This window comes from Anabrus simplex, chromosome 1 (genome assembly GCF_040414725.1).
Source record: "Anabrus simplex isolate iqAnaSimp1 chromosome 1, ASM4041472v1, whole genome shotgun sequence".
In the NCBI taxonomy this organism is placed as follows: domain Eukaryota; kingdom Metazoa; phylum Arthropoda; class Insecta; order Orthoptera; family Tettigoniidae; genus Anabrus; species Anabrus simplex.
In genome coordinates, this window is record NC_090265.1 from 1614970963 (window position 1) to 1614995977 (window position 25015).

General features: G+C 38.6%; 1 protein-coding gene across 1 annotated transcript in view; it reads left to right on the forward strand.

The window, feature by feature from the left end:
- Rab3-GEF (Rab3 GDP-GTP exchange factor) overlaps positions 1 to 25015 on the forward strand; it is a 517470-nt gene that overhangs the window by 257726 nt on the left and 234729 nt on the right. Inside the window, exons 23-26 of the mRNA XM_068226364.1 lie at positions 6801 to 6840; positions 6892 to 7143; positions 22760 to 22861; positions 22947 to 23080. Coding sequence (XP_068082465.1) covers positions 6801 to 6840; positions 6892 to 7143; positions 22760 to 22861; positions 22947 to 23080 — 528 coding nt within the window. The remainder of the gene's footprint in view (positions 1 to 6800; positions 6841 to 6891; positions 7144 to 22759; positions 22862 to 22946; positions 23081 to 25015) is intronic.

The following is a 25015-nucleotide window of genomic DNA, read 5'->3' on the forward strand; positions in this document are numbered from 1 at the left end:
GCTGGATTGTAAGATAAACAGGTTGAGATCATTTCTGCAGCATTGGTTCGAGACTCAGCATGTACACAAATAATAATAATAATAATAATAATAATAATAATAATAATAATAATAATAATAATAATAATAATAATAATAATAATAAAAGCGGTAATGCAAAGGCAGATGGCCTGGATAAAGTGGAACTCACAGAAGACACAAGACAACAGAGTGAAGTTCTTAGAGCAACGAAAGATAACTGGCCAGTATCATCAGACAAGTGAAACGGCAATTCACAAAAAAACAATTGACACAGTAGGATGATGACTTCAAGAGGAACAACACCAGAAACTTTTACAGAGGCTTTAAACGGAACCTTAATCACTATAGTCCACCCAGTCTCCATTTCCGTGGACCAGATGGGAAGATAGCCTATAATAACTCTGAAAAATTGCCACCTTCTTGCAAAGTACTTCAAGGATCTCCTTAATTGTGAATCACCTGATACCTTTTTTACTTACCAAGACAACATCAAGCAACCAAACTCGCAACCACCATCCAAAGAAGAAGTAATACAAATCATCCAGTCTCTGAAAAACAACAAAGCATCTGGAGAAGATTCAATAGTAGCCAAACTTTGGAAGCAGGCTGGAGACAAGACTGTAAGCAAGTGGACAGAAATTCTACAAAACGTCTGGGAGACCAAAACATTACCTAATGACTGGACCACTGCATTGATTCATCCCTTGCACAAGAAAGGAGACTTGACTGACATCAATAATTATCGAGGAATCTCATTGGTACCTGTCACATACAAAATTTTCTCTAATTGAAGATTTTGCAGGAACTAGGACTAGATGAGAAGACCCACAACCTAATCAAACAGACTTTAAGCAACACCACGTCACGAGTAAAGTTCAGAGGAACCATATCAGAAAGTTTTGAAATTAAATCAGGAGTGAGACAGGGAGATGGTTTGTCCCCTCTCCTCTTTAACTGTGCCCTTGAAAAGGTAATAAGAGAGTGGCGAAAGGAATTAGCTAGAAAGGAGATTCCAAGTGGCATTTATCTGGGACATAAGCGCAATGAGCTCAATGTTGACTATCTGGCATTTGCCGATGACCTGGCCATTATATCTAATTCAATAGAAACTTCAGTGAAACAACTAAATGTTCTCAGACAACAAGCAGCAAAGGTTGGGCTACATGTGTCTCTTGAAAAAGCACAATTCATCACAAACATCAGTGAATCTCCTTGTACGTTGCATCTGGAACAGGGAGAGATCAGGAAAACCAACAGGTTTAAGTACTTGGGAGAATGGTTGGAATCTAATCTCACTGAAGGAACAGCTTTGTCAACTCGAGTTAACAGGTTTGAAATGGCCTACTAACTGACGAAGAATTCCTATAATAAAAAGTGTCTTTCTTGTAATACTAAGATGAAGCACTACTGGACAGCATCCGCCCTGAAGCCTTATATGCTTCAGAATGTTTAACACTCAACAGGAAGGGACTTATGGAAAAACTTGAAATCGAGGAAAGAAAGATAATGAGGAAGGTACTGGGGCCAGTCAAGGAAGGTGACAGTTATAGAAGACGGCCTAACCAAGAGCTCTATAAGTAATGTGAAAGAATAACGAATGTAGCAAGGAAGAGACACCTAGCGTTCTATGGGCACATCTATAGAATGCATCCGACCAAGTTGACCAACCGGATTCTCAGCTACTGGCAAAATAGGAAGACCAAGTCACCATGGTTGATGGAAGTGGATAAAGATCTACAGGAACTGGGAATAACAGAAGGAAACTTAAAGGATCGGACAACACTCAGGAAGATACTTAAACATAAGGAGTTCCAGGACAGACTACCAATGAAGAAGACTGGCACCCTTTGGAGAAAGGAGAGGAAGGAGCAACACAGCCTGAGGATGTGCAACTACTGGGCAAACATCAAAGCACATTCCAAAATGTAATAGTTGAATGTTGTGGTCCTTAGCTGGCCTATACGAAACAATAATAATAATAATAATATGAAAGTAATAATAATAAATATTGACATAAAATGTGAATAAAGAAATAGTAAAATGACGCAGTGGTGGTAAATTCACAGCAGAGCATGGAAATGTGACGGATAACTTTCAATACTCAAAATTAAATCAAATACAAGGGAATACTTACAGGCCTAAAAATGACAACAGAGAAAGGAGAGTGGAAGGTGCAGGAACCCTATGAGGTCCATGGGAATGTATGGCGTTATGGGGGAGGAAAGACTTACAATAATACACCCAACAGACAAATAATTATTGAGAAAATGAACATACAATTATAAATGAACAAATAAATGAACTGCAGATTAACTGATACTTGAGACCCAAAACAAAAGATGTGTCAGGGAAACAATTAAGCTCTTCAGTCACGAACACACTTTGACATAGAGGTTCACATTAAAGTTAAATTTATGGACTGAAAGGAGGCAACCTCGAAGGAATCAAAAAATTAATTACGCTATTCAAGAAAGAGTGTTACAGTTACTTACAATTACAACTAAAGTTAGAAAAGAAGGTCTGCCTCCAAAAACAACACGTTGCAGACTAGCATAATAGCTAAGTCATACAAATGCTCTATTTTGGTAAATGTGGAAAACTAGAGGAAACTCCAGCACATAAGATGAAATTCTACATAATTATGGAAGTTACATGAGTGGAAATAGTCCGAAACACAAGAATGCATTTAAATAACATAAGCTAATAACATAGCGCTTACCTTGGCCGGCTGAAGACCCATTGCGGGACGGACGCAAAACGCGTCCGCCCGCTGTAGTGATCCAAATTCAAAGACGTGAACAAATTAACTCACACAGGCGAGGAGCCACAAACAGGAAATCAAGTGATTACAAATAACCAATAGCAACACTCCAGTTTGCCACATTCACCAATTAAAAATCCTAATATACTGGCCAATAAAAACACTTGTATTTTGGCCAATGACAATGATCTTCTAGAATAATACTTTCTGCTGAATTCGCATATTAGCGGATATTACAAAACGACGGGAAAGGGCCACTTACATGTGGCACACCCTGCCTCACAAGTCATGTATAAAAATGCACATCCCTTTATATAATTTACAGAATAATACAATTTAAAACAGAAATGTAAATACCCAGATCTCTTTGAACAAAAATCTTTTTCATAGTCCATTTCTTCATAGGCCTAAATATGTAATAATTTTTAAACGTTACACTCCATTGATTTTTCAAGTCTTTTCTTGAGGTTTTCCAGAATAAGAAAGCTACATACAATAATTTGCTTTGCATAAACACTTCAGTTCTTTAAATGTTTTTGTTTACCCAACATGATGACCAGACAAAATTTAAATAACATTACATAACAAGAACTGATGACAAGACAAAATTTAAATAACATTTCATAACAAGGACTTCTGTTGCTTCACTGATTTCTGTTCACTGCTGTTCAAGAACGGCCACAGTTTTGACTTCCCAAATGGATGAATTTAATATTAATATGAATAAGACATAACACTTTATGACATGCTAATGAGTTCTGAGTTGAAAGTCATGTTTACACACATGATTTTTTTTGTTTTAGAAACCCACATCTTCCATCGTTATTTCCACATCTGGATCCCATTCATGTGTTAGAATCGTAGATACCTACTTGAAATGAGGCATTTTTTCAATGGTTTCCATACAGGGTGATAACAGTGTTGGTAATCTTCTACTTTTACCATGAGTTTTGTTCTTTGAATGTTTGTTGTAAGGCACTGATTACAAAAATCTGTATATAATTAATTACTGATATTTGATTCCAAACTCAGAAGCATAAAGAGGTGTGTTTGATCTTGTAATGACTTTAAAATATCAGAGGGCTCTTACTTTCAATCTATGTTTGAATGTTTGTAAATATGAGAAAGTTTAAATGCAGTTATTGTTCTTCATTGGAATTTAATACGAATAAGAACACATCCAGGCTGAGTGGCTCAGACGGTTGAGGTGCTGGCCTTCTGACCCCAACTTGGCAGGTTCGATCCTGGCTCAGTCCGGTGGTATTTGAAGGTGCTCAAATACATCAGTCTCATGTCAGTAGATTTACTGGCACGTAAAAGAACTCCTGTGGGACAAAATTCTGGCACCTCGGTGTCTCCAAAAACCGTAAAAGTAGTTAGTGAGACGTAAAGCAAATAGCATTATTATTATTATCGAATAAGAACACTGGACAAACACATTCAGTATACTCAAAATGACTATCCTAACTCTGATAATTACTATATTTACTTCAAAAGATGGCAGACTGAGTGGCTCAGACAGTTGAGGTGCTGGCCTTCTGACCCCAACTTGGCAGGTTCGATCCTGGCTCAGAGCAGAGAGGGGGAAAAAAGCATGAGGGGTGAATTGCTGGACAAGGATTAATGAGAATTTACATATAACTAGCAAAATCACACTTGAAGTTTATTTCATTTTTTTCATTGCATTGAACAAATTTACAATAATTGCAGTTTGGAAGGTACCTTCAGTAATTCACAAAAAGTTGAGACATTCTAGAATTTACACGGATTAATCCAGGATATTCACAACATGAGGGGCTCAAAGGCTCAGAAATATTTACAACAGTATGATGAATTAAATACAACATGTTTTGAGTAGCACAGTTTAAATCTTTGACTCACAGGTCTTCAGAAACTAGCAAAAGGGGAGGTACCCCTTCTGTAATTTACACAGTCAAAAACAGAAACCTTGGCTTCCCGAAGATTTACAGTGCACAGTGTTCCTAATATAGTATTGCAAAAGTGGACCATTATGACATAAGTTTAATTATTATTTTGATCATAATTCAATACGGATCAAAACCATGAAGTTTATTTCCTATGGCAGTGTTCCTAAACCCAAGTGTTCGTTTTAGATCAGAGTACAATTTGCCCTGTTGTGGGCTATGAGTATTCAGTCCATGACCACGTTGGTCATCATCACAGAAGAAAGCAGTAGTACACTGCTGTACAAATTACCCTTACACAACTAATACAGTATGAATGTTACCCTCAAAAAAATAAAAATGATTTACAGAAGCATATGGCTTATGCTACTCAGCTGAAGGAATAGAAAATAGTTTAAATTTACAAGGCCGAAAGTACACAGTGAAATGGAGGCAGAAATCTAAGCATTCCAAATTAATTTAAGAAAGCAAGATTCCTAAGTGGGCGTCCAGCCCTATGATGCAGAGGCTAATCCCATACTACTGGGTGACTATGTATTAGGAGGTTTAAAGCCAGAAAACCAAAAGAGAATTTAGATGGTTGGAAGTTTAGTCACCCTACACAAATTTAGGCAAAGGTTAATGAAGGTAAACACTCATGCTTCCTTACATCCAAACTATTTCCTCAGGGAAAATGAAAATAAAATCTAAAGATAGAAACATTTGATGCAGAAAATGAAAGCCCTAAATTAAATTCTGAGAATGGACTCTGCGACCTAGCAATTACATACTAAGGGGGACGTAGAAATCTTCCCTAGCTTCACACGTGGTAGTTCACTTAATAAAATAGACTGCCGTACCTTGTTTATTATGATGTCATGATGCCAGAACCCTGCCTCTTTATCTCCCAAAGGAGATATCCTCTCTCTTTAGTTCGTAATACATACACTAAAGCTGCCACAAGATCAGGCATCTTCAAAGCTCACGTCTTATATAGAGGTTTTGGAAAAACCATCTAGAAATTTTAGTAAAAACTCTTTTGGTTGTATTAAATGAAATTCATATCAAAGATTCTGATAGGTGAATTAGCTTGATATCGTGCCTCTAGAGGGGCGGATTAAATAAATTGCAGTTAAGGCAAATTCAGATAATTAAAATAAACAATGGAAGATCAACAGTATGGATAACATCTAAATACAAACATTCTCCCTGACAAGTAATGACATCTGACCTCTAGATTAGGTAACATTTTGATGTCAGAGACATGTAGTCCTCAAATGGAAAAGCTACTATGATTTCATCAAGTTCACATTTTTTTCCTAGAGAGCGATGCACAGACGGAGAATACACAATTTAAAATTCACTGGGAGGCCTTACTAATGGCATAATAATAATAATAATAATAATAATAATAATAATAATAATAATAATAATAATAATAATAATAATAATAATAATAATTGTAATATAATATTATAATTATATTATAATATTATTATCATGCCTCTAGAGGGGCAGATTAAATAAATTGCAGTTTAGGCAAATTCAGATAATTAAAATAAACAATGGAAGATAATTATAAGATAATATTATAAGATATTATAAGATATAAGATAATATTAATTATAATATTATAATTATATTATTTTGAAGAATAAATAAATAAATTATTAAAGACCTATAAAAATCACTATAGGCCATTATTATAATGTGGCTACCACTCCCAGAGAGATTTTATATCTATTTCTAAAGACAGAAGACAAGAAATGACAGTGAGGTCATATGGAAAGCAGTTAAAGTGGAGAAGCTGAATGGTAAGATAAACAGGTTGAGATGGTTTCGATATACCAAATGGATGAGCAGTGAAAGGCTGACAAAACAGAGTTTGGAACTGCAGCCTGAGGGAAAGAGAGGTCAAGGAAGACAAAAATAAGATAGATTGATTTAATGAAGAACAGCCTTAGAAAATGCAATATGGACTGGACCATAGTAGTGGAATGATTGAGAAAAGTAAAGATCATATTAGCCCTGACCTGAAATGAACTAGACAAAATGAAATGATGATAACGGTAATTGAAAGACCTATAAAATCATAAATTCTATTATCTTTTCAGGCACTTGGCGATTCTCGCGATGTTACTCCACAACAGCAGCATCAGCATCAGCAACAGCATCAGCATCAGCATCAGCAACAGCATCAGCAACAGCAGCAACAGCAGCAACAACAACAACAACAACAACAACAACAACAACAATCAATATCTCACCATCAACATTCTCCACCACCACAGGCGACTGTAATACATACTCAAAGCACATCCCTAGTTGCCTCTGATTTAAGTCGAACAGCTGGACGGGACCTTCTCGGAGCAGGATCAAGAGATTTCTTCTCTAACATGAGCTCTGAGTTAAATGGCATTGCAGCTCAGACATCAAGCATGTTTAGTGGAATCTTTGGTTAGTATCCTTTCCTTAATCTATTCAGAATATTTTCTGCTATAAAAGGCGTCTTAGAAATCATTTTAGGAAGCAAACCCATCTCCATAGAGGTCATGGAGGTCCATGGAAAATGGAAGGAACAGACATCCATTATTCATAACCTTGGCACGTGCGCGAAAGTGGTTAACTCTCTATTTTATTTCCTCTATCCCCAAGATTTAGCCCAGTCATCATTTGAAATACATCAAGTAAACCCCAGAGCCATGCTTAACCAGAAGTGAAAGTTTCAATTTTTTAATTTTCTGGTAAGTGAATCTTTTGAGCCTTTACTGTCTTATTTATGTAGTTCCATCATATCAGAAGTACCAGTATTTCTGTAATTTATATTGAATTCACAACAGAGTTTAAAATGTCTAATAATTTTTCTTGCTCTCCTGGGAAACAATACTTTTATACAACTAGACCTTTTGTAACATGTGGGGCTACTTAGCTAAGGTGGTAAAGGTGTTCTCAGTTCACTTAAAGGAAGTGGGTTTAATTCCTATTCAAGAAGCTAAAAAAGAGACAAGATTTCTACTTTTGTAGAAGCTAGTGGCCCTGTGGTTTGAAGTCCAAGACACTAGCCTTTCACTCATGGAACTGGCATTAAACTGTATTGAATATGGTGTCTATTTCATGGAAAGGCAAATAGTTCGAAGTACAGTATTTGTTGCAAATTTTTTGTGAATAATAGTTATACACTGACTGACAGTGACAATGCAACACCAAGGAGGAGTGGTTCGAAAGGGATTAAAGTTGGGGGAAAAACAGAGACGGCACGGATGAATAATTGATGTTTATTTCAAACCGATATGCAGGTTACACAATGCGCACGGCATCGACTCAGTAGGATGTAGGACCACCGCGAGCGGCGATGCACGCAGAAACACGTCGAGGTACAGAGTCAATAAGAGTGCGGATGGTGTCCTGAGGGATGGTTCTCCATTCTCTGTCAACCGTTTGCCACAGTTGGTAGTCCATACGAGGCTGGGGCAGAGTTTGCAAACGGCGTCCAATGAGATCCCACACGTGTTCGATTGGTGAGAGATCCGGAGAGTACGCTGGCCACGGAAGCATCTGTACACCTCGTAGAGCCTGTTGGGAGATGCGAGCAGTGTGTGGGCGGGCATTATCCTGCTGAAACAGAGCATTGGGCAGCCCCTGAAGGTACGGGAGTGCCACCGGCCGCAGCACATGCTGCACGTAGCGGTGGGCATTTAACGTGCCTTGAATACGCACTAGAGGTGACGTGGAATCATACGCAATAGCGCCCCAAACCATGATGCCGCGTTGTCTAGCGGTAGGGCGCTCCACAGTTACTGCCGGATTTGACCTTTCTCCACGCCGACGCCACACCCGTCTGCGGTGACTATCACTGACAGAACAGAAGCGTGACTCATCGGAGAACACGACGTTCCGCCATTCCCTCATCCAAGTCGCTCTAGCCCGGCACCATGCCAGGCGTGCACGTCTATGCTGTGGAGTCAGTGGTAGTCTTCTGAGCGGACGCCGGGAGTGCAGGCCTCCTTCAACCAATCGACGGGAAATTGTTCTGGTCGATATTGGAACAGCCAGGGTGTCTTGCACATGCTGAAGAATGGCGGTTGACGTGGCGTGCGGGGCTGCCACCGCTTGGCGGCGGATGCGCCGATCCTCGCGTGCTGACGTCACTCGGGCTGCGCCTGGACCCCTCGCACATGCCACATGTCCCTGCGCCAACCATCTTCGCCACAGGCGCTGCACCGTGGACACATCCCTATGGGTATCGGCAGCGATTTGACGAAGCGACCAACCTGCCCTTCTCAGCCCGATCACCATACCCCTCGTAAAGTCGTCTGTCTGCTGGAAATGCCTCCGTTGACGGCGGCCTGGCATTCTTAGCTATACACGTGTCCTGTGGCACACGACAACACGTTCTACAATGACTGTCGGCTGAGAAATCACGGTACGAAGTGGGCCATTCGCCAACGCCGTGTCCCATTTATCGTTCGCTACGTGCGCAGCACAGTGGCGCATTGCACATCATGAGCATACCTCAGTGACGTCAGTCTACCCTGCAATTGGCATAAAGTTCTGACCACTCCTTCTTGGTGTTGCATTTGCTCTGTCAGTCAGTGTACATTCCAAACTATTTTCCCCTAAAAGTAGTGGATAAAACCTAATTCTCTCAGTTTTTTGTGGTGTTGTTTATTGTAATCATGTCCTAATTTGGGAACCATAGGCAATGCCTGAGTAAACTAAGTAACTGGTCCTGATAGTTGGGACACCAGTTGCTATGGATGAGTGGGCATCTTGGACATATTCTGAATCATGGCCCTCCTTGCATGCAGGTGGCTAGAACTATACATTCCACCAGTGGTCCCTAACATGTTAGAGGAGAGTTTCTCACTGGGGCTAGGTGTAAGTAGGGTAGCATCCTGTTTCAGAGAATTTTTACCAAGTATGCTCAGAATGTTTTAAGTAAGCCTTGACCTATGAGAGTGATGGAGCCCTACTTCCATTTAACAGGCAAGGGAATCCTTGGAAACAACTTGACAAATGAAATGGAATTTGATGGGGAGCTATCAGCATTAATGGGACTTAGGGAAGAAAGAAAGTAGAACTGACTGAGTCTGCAAAGAAAATGAGTATGGATGTGTTGGGACTTAATGATATTCTGGCAAGGAGAGGTAACACAGAAGAGAGGAGATTATAAAGTGTTCTTAACAGGTGCTTCAGAGGGGTAAGACTGTTCATCAGGATTAGGTTTGCATGCATCCAGTTTCTGTTAGGTATGTAAGCGAGTGAATGAGAGATTTACCAGTTGGAGGAATAAGGATGGGAATTGTCTCAATCTATTCACCATGTGAGAGTGCAGATGAGGAAGTTGATAAGTTTAATGAAGCACTGAGTGACATCATGGTCAGGGTCATCAGCAAGGATAGTTTAGTTCTAATGGGCGATTTCAATGTGAAACTTGAAAATAGAACTGAAGGATATGACAAGGTGATGGGTAAATGTGGGAAGATATGGAAGCTAATAAGAATGGGAAGCATTTACTGGACTTCTGTGCTAGTATGGGATTAGCAGTTACAAATATGTTCTGAGCTGATGACCTTAGATGTTAGGCCTCTTTAAACAACAAGCATGAAATATGTTCATCAAGCATAAGGCTATATTCATTGCAACACATGGGAGGGTAGCAGAAACAGAGCAATAACAGATTATGTCATAACTGACTTTGAATTCAGGAAATCTGTTAGGAATGTGCAAGTATTCCAGTGATTATTTGACGATACTGAACATTATTTGATCTGTAGTGAACTCTAAGTATCTGTAGGCATAGGATAGTGAAAGTGAAATATATCTGCAGATGAATAAGGGTAGAAAATCTCCAGTATGAGGAAATTAGACATAAGTATGTGGATATGATTTGTGAACAATTCCAAACAATAGGCAATATGCAGGTTCAGAATATACAAAAAAAAAAAAAAAAAAAACGGTGGCATACAGGGGTAGTAGAAACTACAAAGGAATATCTAGGAATAACTGTGTGTAAAAGAGCCTCCGTGGCTCAGACGGCAGTGCATCGACCTCTCACCGCTGGATACCGTGTGCTGGACAAAGCGGAGGCGGGACAGGTTTTTCGCCGGGTACTCCGGTTTTCCCTGTCATCATTCATTCCAGCAACACTCTCCATTCTCATTTCATAGCATCTATCATTCATTAATAAATCACTTTGGGAGTGGCGACCCCATCGTACTAACAGCCTATATCTGCTTCATTCATTACATCCCTGACCCAGTCAATGACTGGAAAACAGGTTGTAGGTTTTCATTTTTCAACTGTGTGTAAATATAGGAAAAAGTAAACATCTTGGTGGAATAGTGAAGTGATCATACCTTGTAAACATAAAAGGAAGTTGTATCAGAAATGGCACCAAACACAGACTTTTACAGACAGGGATTTTTATGTAGATGAAAAAAACAGAGCGAAACAAGTACTTGTTGAATCCAAGAAGAGGTCATGGAAATATTTCCATAATAACCTGGAAAGGCTACATCAGGTGGCAGGGAAACCTTTCTGGACATTAATGAAGATAATAAAGGAAGGGAGGGATAAAGAAAATTAATAGTGGTTTGGGTAAATCAAGTGAACTCACAATAGATCCCAGAGAATCACTGGACAGATGGAAAGAATATTTTGAAAATCTTCTCAACGTAAAAGGAAATCTTTCTGTTGATGTTGCAAACAACTGAGCTGATGAGGAATGGAACAATGGTGTCACTGACATTATGCTTAAGGAATAGGATAGGATGTTAAATAAACTCCATTGTCATAAAGCAGCAGGAATAGATGAAATTAGATGTGAAATGTAGCGGGAAGGCAAGGGTTAAATGGCTTTGTAGAGTAATGACATTAGCATGGAATATTAGATAGGTGCCTTCTGATTGGATGAAAGCAGTAATTGCACCTATCTACAAGCAAGAGAACAGGAAGGATTGCAACAACTAGTAGGGTATTTCATTGATCAGTATAGGCCTACCAGTCAAGATGTCTACTGGCATCTTGGAAAGGATGTGCTATTAGTGGTTGAAAAGTTGGATAAAAACCAGTGTGGTTTCTAACCACAGAAGGGGTGTCATGATCAGATTTTCAGTTGTTGTTATTGTTGTTTGAGTCATAAGTCCATAGACTGGTTTGATGCAGCCCTCCATGCCACCCTATCCTACATCAGTATGTGACAGGTAATTGAAAAATGATATGAGAAGAATAGGCAATTATATTTATGTTTTGTAGATCTAGAGAAGGTATATGACAGAGTACCAAAGGAAAAGATGTTAGCCATACTGGGGGATTGTGGGATTTAGGGTAGGTGAAAAGAAGTAATCAGGGGCATTTACATTGACAGTTGGGCTGCAGTAAGAATTGATGGTTGAATGAATTCGTGGTTCAAGGTACTTAAGGGAATAGACAAGGCTGTAATATTTCACTTTTGTTGTTCATAATATACGCAGAAGATATAAAGTGGCAGAGAGCAATTCAGTTAGGTGGAAATATAGTAAGCAGTTTGGCATATGCCAATGAGTCAATGTTAATGGCAGACTGTGCTGAAAGCCTGCGATCTAATATCTTGGAACTTGAAAATGAGGTGCCGTGAGTATGATATGAAAGTTAACCTTTCCAAGACTAAAGTGACGTCAGTTGGGGAGAAACCTAAGAGGATTGAATGTCAGGCTGGGAATACAAAACTGGAACAGTATTTAGGATGTATTCTCCCAGGATAGTATTGTAGTAAGTGAGATTGAATCAAGGTGCAGTAAAGCTAATGCAGTGAGTTTGCAGTTGCGATCAACAGTATTCTGTGAGAAAGAGGTCAGCTCCAGGACAAATCTATCTTTACACCAGTCTGTTTCCAGACAAACTATGCTTTAAAGAAGTGAAAGCTGGGTGGGCTCAGGATATCGTATTCATAAGTCATAAGTAACAGAGATGAAAGTTATGATAACGATCACTGGTAGAACCAGGTGGGAACAGTGACAGCAGGGTACTCAGAATGAGGAGATAAAGGCTAAATTAGGAATGAATCAATTGACAAAGCTGTTCACATAAACTGACTTAGGTAAAAGTAAAGAATGGCTAAGGAATGCTGGTGTAAAAGCAGTGGGTGTGGCCAGGCATTAAGGAGTATGAGGGAGGAGTTGAAGAGTTTAAGGGAGATAATTAGGATTCTCTCAGACGACAGGAAGGAAGGTAGGCCTCCCTCCAACAATGTATGGGATATGGTAGGTGTACAAGAGGGATTTGAAGGAAAAGGGAGGAGTTGTGGAAGACAGGTTGTCTAATGTTTTAAGGGGAAGGAAATTGCAGGCTAAGGGTTGTATTCAGGACAGGTGACAATGAGAAATTAGAATAAGTCACTGCAGATAGAACAACAGAGGGAAGATGAGGAACAGGGAGCTGTTGCTGAGGAGTTTGGTACTAGGAGGAAAAGAAGGTAGGAAAGGAAATGTAGAGATGAGGATAGAAAAAGAAAGATGGAACAGAGTCATGGGAGGAAGAAAAGAAAGGAGAAAGTAGCTTCTGCAGCTGTAAGGAAAGATAGGGGGGAACAGGAGGTGAGCAGGTCAAATGAGGTGGATAGGGTTGAGGCTCTGGTCATGGGAGATTCCATTGTTAGACATGTGGGGAAAGTGTGTGCAGGAAAGGTAACCACAGCAGAGCATTATCCAGGAATTAGGTTAAGGCAGATATTGAGGAAAACAGATTAGAAGGAGGAGGGAACGGAGAATGTGGTAGTTTTTCCTGTTGGCACCAACAACATAAGACAAGCAGTTATAAGTACCAACATAGGTGGGGATGTGTGGGGTCTGGTAAATGCAGCATGAGTGAAGTTTAAGGAAGCGGACCATTTTATCAGTGGAATACTATGTGGGAGGGATATTGACTGGAAGGTGATCGGGGATTTAAATGAGTCTGTGGAGCTGGTGTGTGGGAAACTGGGAGTGATATTTCTAGACCCTAATTGGTGGGTAGGAGATGGGATCTGTGCTCAGATGGCCTTCTCTTGAACTGCAGTGGTACGTATAAGTTAGGAAATGTGTTTAGATGTGTTATAGGGAGTACATTCAGGGAAACTGGGTGGACTAGGGTGTGGTGATTAAGTGTACAGGGATCTGGAAGTCAAATAGGAATGACGTAAAAATGTTAGTGTTGAATTGTGGAAGTATTGTAAAGAAAGGAATAGAATTGAGTAATTTAATAGATACTAGCTGATGTACCCATGCTTCGCTACAGTATTCTACAATGTATACAGATTTCTAGGTTAGGTAGGCCTAGTGTACACATTGTGAGCGAGATTGTATTAAGCTGCATTGCTCTAAATGTTACCCTAGAAACGTGACGGGGAAGTCAAAAAAAATTTTTCTCATATTAAGACTGAGTTAGGGAATTTTCACTGTAATGGTAGACCCGCTTGCATACCACCAGTCACAATCAGGTTGGGGTGCTTTCATTATAATGGTAGACACTCACTCTCCACCTGCCATTTTACATCCTCAGAAAGACTGTCTTAGTGGTTTTCCCAACTGAAATGAACATACAGTACAATGGCATCAGTAGGAATGGCGCGATTAAAGGCAATGCTTTCATATGAAATACTCGTTCAAATGAAACGCCACACATTTTCTCACTTTTAACGAACAAGTCTACGCTGTCGATCTAACAGACCAAAGTTCCAGAGGTAGAATGATCAACCCGCAGACAGCCGTGATCCGTGAACACTCTTCATCTTTTTTCGGTGGGGAGATGGTCAAATAGTGGAGAGCCCCCCAGGGCAAAAACTATGCCCGATGAGTCGGAAAATAACAATTCACTACACTGGCGGCAGAAAAATCTATCTGACTTGGAGGCAAATTTTTCCTCCAAGCCAGAGGAGAAACCACCTCTTCACTGCTAATTTGGGATAAAATGAATGTAGAATTTAATAAAAGTGAAGAGAAAGAAGCTTTTCTTAAGAAATGGCTCTTTTCAGGGTTGAATTTTGAGTTATTTAGTGAATTGTAGTGCTATAATTTGTAATAGGCCTAAACTTTTATTCTAGACCAGGCCATACTACTACTACTACTACTACTACTACTACTACTACTACTACTACTACTACTACTACTACTACTACGTGAGCCTCTGCCTTAAGTATGCACACTGCTCATTCAAAACAGCGCATCAGAGTAGGGATCGAATAGCTGGAATACTATGATGAACCAGTGTGTTACAAACCAGCTGTATCAGAAAATGTATGAACCAGAGGAATGGCATGGTAGAAAAGAAAGTTTTCTAACTCCCCAGTCATTTCCCACCAATATGCAGTCAGGCTGTTATACTCGGTACGCAGCAGTAATCCCATCTATCAGAGTTGAGGTGCAGCATAAGAGACAAAGAACATAACAACAAACAATGGTCAATGTATGTTGATCAATGTCATGCGCTTTCAATATTGTAGGCCTTCACATTTAGTTTTCTTCCGACTCTGAAATACCACTCTTATCACAGTCGGTACGGTAAAACTGTATAATAAGGGGCCAGTGACCTTCGATGTTAGGCCCCTTAAAACAACAAGCATCATCAAAACTGTATAAAAGATAAATGATCAGAAATTGTATTCTCTATAACTTTTCGATGGGACCAATAACATAGGTATTTAAAAATGACATTTAAGGCACCTTCCCCTAAACTACAATTTCATCCAGGATGAATAAAATTGTTTATATCTTAAACTATAGTATATTATTCCGTGACTATATGCCGATTTTCATTAAATTCTGTTAACCCATTTTCTCGTGACTCGGCGTTGATATGGACTTAGCAACAAAAATACAAATTCATGAATATCTGTGTTATCTTAGCCGCTATGGTAAAAATGTATAAGACATAAATGGTCGGAAATTTAATTCTATATAAATATGGTTATGTAGAATTTATCGATACGACCACTAATAATATAAATATTTAAGAATTAAATTTTAGGCCTTCCCCTAAACTACCATTTTGCTCAGCATGAATAAAATTATTTATAGCCTAGATTGTAGTAGTTCATCAACTTTGCATACCAATTTTGAATGAGATAGGACCATTGATAACATAAATATTTAAAAATTAAATTTTAGGCCTTCCCCTAAACTACCATTTCACTCAGCATGAATAAAATCATTTATAGCCTATTACCCCGACTTTGCATACCAATTTTTAGTAAGATAGGACAACTAATAACATAAATATTTGAAAATTAAAGTTTAGACCTTCCCCTAAACTACCATTTCTATCAGTGTGAATAAAATTATTTCTAGCCTAGATTCCTCGACTTCGCATATTGATTTTCATTAAATTCTCTTTAGCCGTTTTCTAGTGATGCGTGTACAGACAGACAGACAGACAGACAGACAGACAGACAGACAGACAGACAGACAGACAGACAGACAGACAGACAGACAGACAGACAGACAGACAGACAGACAGACAGACAGACAGACAGACAGACAGACAGACAGACAGACAGACAGACAGACAGACAGACAGACAGACATTACGGAAAAGTAAAAAGTGCATTTCCTTGTTACTGTGGACATGACCGATACAGAAATGACATTTTTTCAAATTCTGAGCAATGTACAGACAAAACTCTTATATTATATATATAGATATACTTACCATATATTGTAATAGAAGTTGAATCATGGCTGAGAAATAATACAATGCATGCAGAAGTTTTCTCACGGAATTGGAGTATTTATCATAAAGATAGGATAGCAATGGTAGGAAGAAGAGTATTCATTCTGGTGAAAGAAGAATTTGTAAGCTGCAAAAAAATTAAAGACGATAAACATGAAATTCTAGGTGTAAGGCTCATCTCTAAAGATAATAGGCAACTTGATGTTTTTGAAGTGTACAACCCTGATCAGAATTATTTTAGAAGATAATCAGGTATGTGGTAAATGATACAGAAAGGAACATGATCTCAGTTTACTGAATGTCAGTTGGAATGTCAACTGTAAAAAGCCTTATCTCTGATTCTAGTTCTTTACTCATATCATTTTATATATATAAGAAAACATAAATGTCCAATAATTCCTTGAGGAATTCCCCTCTTACTGATTATAGAATCAGATTATGCTTCACCTACTTTAATTCTCTGAGTTCTATTTTCTAGAAACTCACTCACACTTTTGTCTAGTCCAATTGAACACATTTTTGCCAGTAGTCTGCCATAATCTACCCTACCAAATACCTTAGATAGGTCAGTTGTGATACAGTCCATTTGACCTCCTTAATTTAAGATATCTGCTGTATCTTGCTCGAATCCTGCAAGTTGCGCTTCAGTGGGATAAACTTTCCTAAACACAAACTGCCTTCTACTGAACTACTTATTAATTTTTCAAACATGTCTAATATAATAAAAAAGTAATGCTTTCCCAAAGCTTACATGCAACACATGTCGAACTAACTGGCCTGTAATATTCAGCTTTATGTCTATCACCCTTTCCTTTACACACAAGGGTTACTATAGCAATTCTCCATTCATTTGGTATAGCTCCTTCATGCAAACAGTAATCAAATAAATAGAGTATATCACATATGATACTATATCCAAACCCATTGTCTTTAGTATATCCCCAGAAATCTTATCAATTCAACTTCTTTTGTAGTTTATGACTTTTGCATTTTGTTGTAAATATCTTTGTGATTGTACATAAATTTCAATACTTCATTTGTATCATCTTTGCATACACACTCCCCTTGTTCATTAATGATTCCTGGAACATCCTTCCTGGAACATGTTTCTGCCTTCCCTTCCATTTTTTACTAAAATTTGTATGACTGCCAATTATGCTTGTGATCATGTTATCATTAGCTGACTTCTTTGCTAGATTCAATTTCCAAGTTAGTTCTATCAATTTCTCCTTACTTCCATAACCATTTCTAACTAATTCTTTCCAACCTGCACCACGCACATTCTTAGTCTCTCTACTTCTTTGTTATAATATAGTGGGTCTTAACCATTCCTTACCTTTAAAGGTACATACCTATTTTCACATTCCTCAAAAATTGCTTTAAACCCACCCCACAGTCTGTTTATGTTTTTATTTTCCAATGATCAGAATTAATTTTTTTAACTCCCTCATCTCAGTCTTATCAGCCATACGGTACTGCCTAATAATCTTACTTTTACGATCTTCCTTTTTATGACATTTCATTCATTCATTCATTCATTCATTCATTCATTCATATCATTTTTGCCTTTATGGACTGTGTTTGAACTCGAATATCTCATGATGACACAATTTTCACTTCTTTCCCTTCTTCCTCTTCTCTTTCCAAACTCTTCATCCTTTGGTTGTGCTCCTGTTTTCTTTGTTCTATCCACAATGTTCCTGTCTTCTTCTCATTTACTATAAATTTTGTATTCCTAATTTTGTTTCTGAATTCTTTTCTGTCTCCTATCCTTTGCCTGTTGATACCCACCAGCCCAGTCTTTCTCTATTTCATAATACCAATTTGTTTTCTTGCTTGAACTTTTCTTTGTAAATCTGTTGTTGGCTATTCTCTGTATGTGCCCATAGAAAGTTAGTCTCGCATTTCCTGATCATGTCTGTGAGTCTGTCAGAGTGCTCTTCGGTAGGCCATTTCATCCATATGCCATCTCTGTGTATTGGTCCAACTATTTTTCTGAGAATTTTACATTCCATTTTTTCTGTCTCTATGATGCCTGATGCTCCAATTGTGGTCATTTCTGATGCATACAATGCTTCTGGTAAAACAACCATTTTGTAGTGTCCAAGTTTGGCCTGTCTTGATATGCTTTTCTGATTATAATGTGACCATGTCAGTTTGTATGCTTTCTGGAGTTTTTCCGTTCATTGTATGTTAGACACCTTGTTTGATCCTCCTATTCGTATGTATTCCCCTAAATTAAATTTTTCGACTCTTTTTATAGATCCATATATAGTATTCATGGTGTGCACATTGTTGTTCTTTCATTCCATGTATTGGGTCTTCTCGTAAGATATCTGTTGATCTGTTTTGGCAGCTATTTCATGTAAGCGTTCCAGTGCTTCCTTTGCCACCTGTGTATTATTGCTGAGTATGGCTATGTCATCTGCAAATGCCAGACATTTTATGATTGTTTTTGTTTCATGTGTTCTTTCCAGCTGTATTCTTTTAACTTGTTCCTCCCACTGCTTGATAATTTTGTCTAACACCATGTTGAACAAGACTGGTGAGAGCCCATTTCCTTATCGGACACCTGTGTGTATCTGGAAGGGTTCCGAAATTTCCCCAATGAACTTGATCTTGGAGGTAGTGCCTGTAAGCGTCTGTTGTATAAGTACTCTGATGTTTCTGTCAATGTCATATTCTTCCAGTACGTCAAAGAGCGTCTGTCTGTCTATGGAGTCGTACGCTTTTTTAAAGTCCACAAAGGTAACTACAGTGTTTCTCGTTTGTCTGACTTTCAAAAGTGTTCTCAAGTTATAGATCTGTTCGATGCATCATCTCCCCTTTCTGAAGCCTGCCTGGTATTCCCCTATTTGTGGATCTGTTTGTGGTTCTAGCCTGTTTAATTGCACCTTAGAGAAAATTTTGTATGCAACTGGTACTAGTGAAATACCTCTGTAATTATTTGGATCTAACTTATCACCCTTTTTATGGAATGGATAGATTAATGCACATTTCCATTCCTCTGGCACTTTCGCTGTGACGCATATATCTGTGATAATCTTATGGATTATTTTGGTGATGTTTTCATCTTGGAGTTTCTAGATCTTGGCGATAATACCATCCTCTCCTGTTGCTCTGTTATGTTTCATTTGTTTTATGATTTCCTCTATCTTTTCTATTGTGGGTGGATTAGAATCAGGGTTGGATGTAGATTTTTGGAATGTTAGCTTTTCTGTGGGTTTCTTGCAATTAAGAAGTTTATCAAAGTAATGTTTGAGTTTTACATCTTTCTTTCCTGTTTGTTTCCAGGGATCCATCTGTTCTTCGGAAGCAGAGGCTAGGAGGTTGATAGCCCTTAATATTTTCTTAGAAACTTCTGTGAAAAATTTCTTGTATTATTTCTTTTGAAATCTTCCTCAATTTCTTTTAGCCTGTTATTGTCGTATGCTCGTTTTTCTCTTCTGATTTTCTTCGATGATTGTTTCTGAACTAAGTGAAATTCCTTCCATGTTTCTGATCATCTGTTACTGCTGAACTTCTCCCATGCTTATTTTCTTCTCTCAATGGCTTGATCACAAATTACGTTCCACCATCTATGTTTTTGTTTTCTAGTAGGCTGTCCCCAGAGCATTGCCTCCTGAACTGTCTTTGCAAGATCTGTCCAAGTGTCTGTTGAATGCCTATGAATTTCTTCAACAATTTTATCCCTGTTTATCTTCAAGTATTCCAGATCACTTTTTATTATTTTGTTTTGCGCTGTCTTTTTCTGTCTTGGGATTGGCCTAATCTTAACCTGTAGTAAATAATGATCAGACTCGAAGAATCCTTTGCGCGTTCTGACATTCAAAATTTCGTGTATTTTTTTTGGAAGTGGCCACGTGATCAATCTGGAATTCTCCCCACACTGTGTTGGGCTCTTTCCATGTTGTAAGTTTTCGCCTTAGCTTTTGAAATTGCGTTGACATAATTTTGAGGTTAAAATTTTGACAGCATTTTATGAGGTGTTCCCCATTTTTGTTTGTGTAAATGTGTGCTGAGTACGAGCCTGTTATTTGTCTGTATTTTCCCTCCTTACCTAATTGTGCATTGAAGTCTCCCATTAAAATTTTCATATGTCTTTCTGGTATGTTGTTGGTTACTTCTTCCATGTTTTCCCAAAAGTCTTCAATTTCTTATGGCTTCTTTCTCTTATGGTCATTTGTAGGTGCATGTGCATTGATAATTGTGTGTGTTTATTACCTGATTTGAAGGAGAGTGTACAGATACGTACTGATATGAAATTGAAGCCTATGATGTTATCCACGACAGATTCGTGTACTGCAAATCCTGTACCAAACAATAATGGTGTGCCTCTTCTGACAGCAGGTTTACCTTAGTAAATCCTGTAATTTTCTGTGTCGAAATTGTTTTCATGTGTGAAGCGTGTCTCTTGAATGGCAAGAATTTTGATGTGAAATTTTTCCAGCATGTCTGGGAGTTGTTTTAGTTTTCCAAGTTTGAAGAGAGTGTTTGCATTGAGAGTGCCAATGTAGTGTTTGCAAAGAGATTTCAAGAAGCTCCAACTCTTCTCCTCATGATGTTCCTGGTCCCCCAGAATCCGATGACCAGGAAAGTCCAGTGCATTGTCTGGGGCCTGGGGTAGCGGATTTCTTTCCTTTTGTTCCATCATGATTACTTCAAGGTGAAGTTGGTTGTGGTGATCTTTAATAAAGATCACAGTAATTACAGACTTAATTGTTGAGATCAAGCCATATTTCACTGCCACACCAACCAGGTGAACAGTCGCAGACCACTAGTCACTGGATACCAGAACAGACACTAGTGGATTTCTTGATGTTGTGTGTTTGGTCCGCGAGAGCTATTTTATTTTGCTCAAGTCCTCTGGCAAGCTGGTGAGGACCCCCCCCCCCCCCTCCTATCAGCCCCCTTGGACGCGCCACATCGGAGTATCACCTCTCCATCTGCTACGACACCATAGCAGGTTCATGGCTTTCTATGACATTTATTTTTAGCTACAACAAAAACAGCTTCGTAACTACTAATAGCATCTGTTACTTCAGTTTCTCTATAAAGCTCATCTTGTTTTACCAGCACCATGTACAGAATATTCTTCCCTTTATTTGGTTCCATCACTTTCTGATTCAACTGTCCTTCCCAGATAAATAAGTGACAAGATTGTGAGCAACTGCAAAAAGACCTCAACAGTCTATGGGACCCTCACTGGGATTACTTGATTTGAGAACTGGAAAAAATCCAAAGAAATTTAAAAAAAAAAAACTATTTGCTTTATGTTGCACCGACACAGATAGGTCTTATGGCGACGATGGGATAGGAAAGGCATAGGAGTGGGGAGGAAGCGGCTGTGCCCTTAATTAAAGTACAGCCCCAGCTTTTGCCTGGTGTGAAAATAGGAAACCATGGAAAACCATCTTTAGGGCTGCTGACAGTGGGGTTCGAACCCACTATCTCCCAGATGCAAGCTCATAGCTGCACGCCCCTAACCGTATGGCCAACTCGCCTGGTAATTCAAAGAAAAGCAGGGAGAGGTCTCTCTGGTGAGACCACAACTAGAGTATGGTCCAGTGTATGGGACCCTCACCAGGATTACTTGATTTGAGAACTGGAAAAAAATATGCAGCTTGATCTATTCTGGGTGAATTTCAACAAAATAGTAGTGTTACAAAAAAATGTTGTAAAGGAGATGAGTTGTTTAACTGAGTGGTATTTTCCAAGCTGTCAGTGGAGGGATGGCAGGGAATGACATTAGTAGAGGAATAAGTTTGAGTGGTGTTTTTAAAAGTAGGAAAGATCATAATATGAAAATAAAGTTGGAATTCAAGAGAAAAAATAGGGGCAAATATTTGTGTATAAGAAGGGGAGTTAGGGATTGGAATAATTTACCAAGGGAGATCTTCATTAAATTTCCAAATTTTTTGCAATTATTTAAGGGAGGACTAGGTAAACAACAGATAGCGAATCTGCCATCTGAGTGACTGCCCTATATGCAGAATAATTGAAGAGTACATGGTCGGTCGGTCGGTCGGTCGGTCGGTCGGTCGTAATGGACTATGTCATGGAGGTTAAGAGAAGTAGAGGGGGATGTAAAGATAAGAGGTATGGAACTAAAGAGGCTGCAGAACTAGTTACAAATAGAGAATTTTTGAAGCATAATAAATTCAGAGGGACTTGTAGACTGAATGCTGAAAATCATAGCAGTCTATAATGAAGATGTATATAAAGTATTAATGTAAAATTTCTAACAGTTTTCACCACTTTCCATCTTTTCTAAAAAAGTGTGAGAGATAGTATTGTATGTACTATAGTGTAGAACAATGGTAGTTACAATTAGTCCTGGATTAAATTTCCAGAGAATAAGTCATAATTGAAAATATCTTTCTTACAGGGAGTAAGAGTACCCCAGCCCCTCGTAGCGTTAGTCCTAGTACCACAGCCTATCCACCAAAACCCAAAGAAAAGGCTCAACCATTTGGACCATTTCCAAAAGGCAAGTAGAGAGAATAAATCAACTTTTATATTTAGAACCATACTTATACTATCCAGTGTTACTTTCATTATTACTTTTGTTTTAGGTCGTAAAGGTTTGGTAGAGAAATCTTCTTTAATTCGCCATGCCACCAGCAAAACTCGGCAAGAGGAACTTCAAAGATTACAAAGTGCTGAGAGATCTTCGACTAATTCAGAGAACCAAGCTTTTCTCAAGGATGTAAATATTCTCTTATCACTTAGTAATTTCATGATATTTTTGCAATTATACGATGTGAATATGAGTTTCCTTTGTGCACAGCAGGAACTGCATGGGCTGCACAGCCTGTGTACTTCTGAACAGCAACACGAGTTCATGCTTTAACACAATACAACTTCAGTACTGGAGCCAATGGCCAATGATATGTATTCAAAAAAGAATTACTTAAGAAAACATGCACTTACTGATGTCGTGCAAGATGTTAGAACTGTTTTCTTTAATTCTGCAAACATATCTACAATGGTTGGAAAATTATTTGCACATCGTTATACATATCACTATTTAATTGTGTAGTAGTAGTAGTAGTAGTAGTAGTAGTAGTAGTAGTAGTAGTAGTAGTAGTAGTCGTCAAGGTCATTGGCCTGCCAAGCAACTGCTGCTTTCAATCCCAAAAACTCACTTCACTATTTTCTTCAATTTGTTCAACAGTATCTGTTTCATTATCACTGCATTTGCCAATTATATCATCTGAATCTTCACCTGGTTCTTCTTTCCTGTTCATCTCGTTTTCTACTTCATCTATTCATTGTAACACTTTCAGTGCAGTCTCGTCACCCATAGTTCAATATTCTCGCATATAATCAAGATATAGACAGTATTCAACAATGCCAGAAATACTAACATAACATGACACAAGGTGAGGGAAAATCTCGCTGAACTGCAAGGATTACAACAATGCACCTCAAACTGAATCAACGAACCTTCATCAACAAGCAACAGTTGCAGACTGATGCAGAAATAATGAACTTAGAATATGTAAAAGGATAGATTTGTGCGCAAAACCATTGTGCAGTGGGACAGGACAAAATCAAGGAATGAGCACAGGGGTTTCATTCCCATTTCCCGTGCTTTTCTTCCCACATAACATCGCCTCATGCTGACATCACGTGGAGGGCTCCTGGCGGCAGCTGTTGCGGTAAACGATAGGGAACTCTCTTTCAGTACAGGTCTATATTGCGGTATGCATAATCTTGTAACATTTTCCTTATTTTCTTGATTGTTCTGTTAATATATGAGTAAGGATTCTAACTATAAAGGTAATTGTGCTATGGCACAATGTACTAATTAGGGATTGAAAACAACTGGTGTCTTGTACCACAGACTTTCAAAACGTGAGCAGATTAGGCAAGTGTGGGTTTTGCGCTGTAAGCGAAGTGATAAATTTAATCCTGATAATGCCAGAACAGGTAGGCCTATTCGTCTATTACTTTTAATACAATATGTAATAAATTTGACCAGCCAAGTAGAAGTATGCTTGTAAGTCAACTATTTCTGCTGTGCTACGGTATTATCTAGTGGCTAGGGAGCTGACTTTCATTTAGAAGCCTCGGGTTCGATCCATGGTACTGAAACCTGTTTTGTATCTGTTTACTTCCTTCTGTTGTATGCCAACAGAACTTTTTATGTGAGAATATGAAGTTACAAAAATATATTAACTTACAGCTATTAATACACTTCGAACGTCAAGTAGTTGAGTTTATTTTACTGCACTATCGTAGTTTCAATTTTATACAGACCCTACGTTTAAAAAGCAATCACACATGAAGGTTCATCTTCATTTTACAGGTTTCCAGTGATAGTGATCTGCATCATAAAGTTAGAGACTCTTTCACCAACGAAGACAAAAGTTGTCTAGGCAACTAGCACTGTATCGCTTCAAAATATGGTGATCTTAAAACTCCGTAAGTGGGCGGAGATATTGGAAAAGGAAAAACACAGTTTTAAGGCAAGGGAAAGCTGCTATAAAGAAGCTCAAGGGACCTAGGCATCTAGTTTCAAAAAGTGACAAAGGCCGTCTCTGCCGAAAGTGAAGAAGATTGCTCAGTGAGAGGAAGATTCTGTCCAAGTGTTTTTCGCCACGGCAGATTTGATGTCTCTTGGGAGGCGACAAATGAG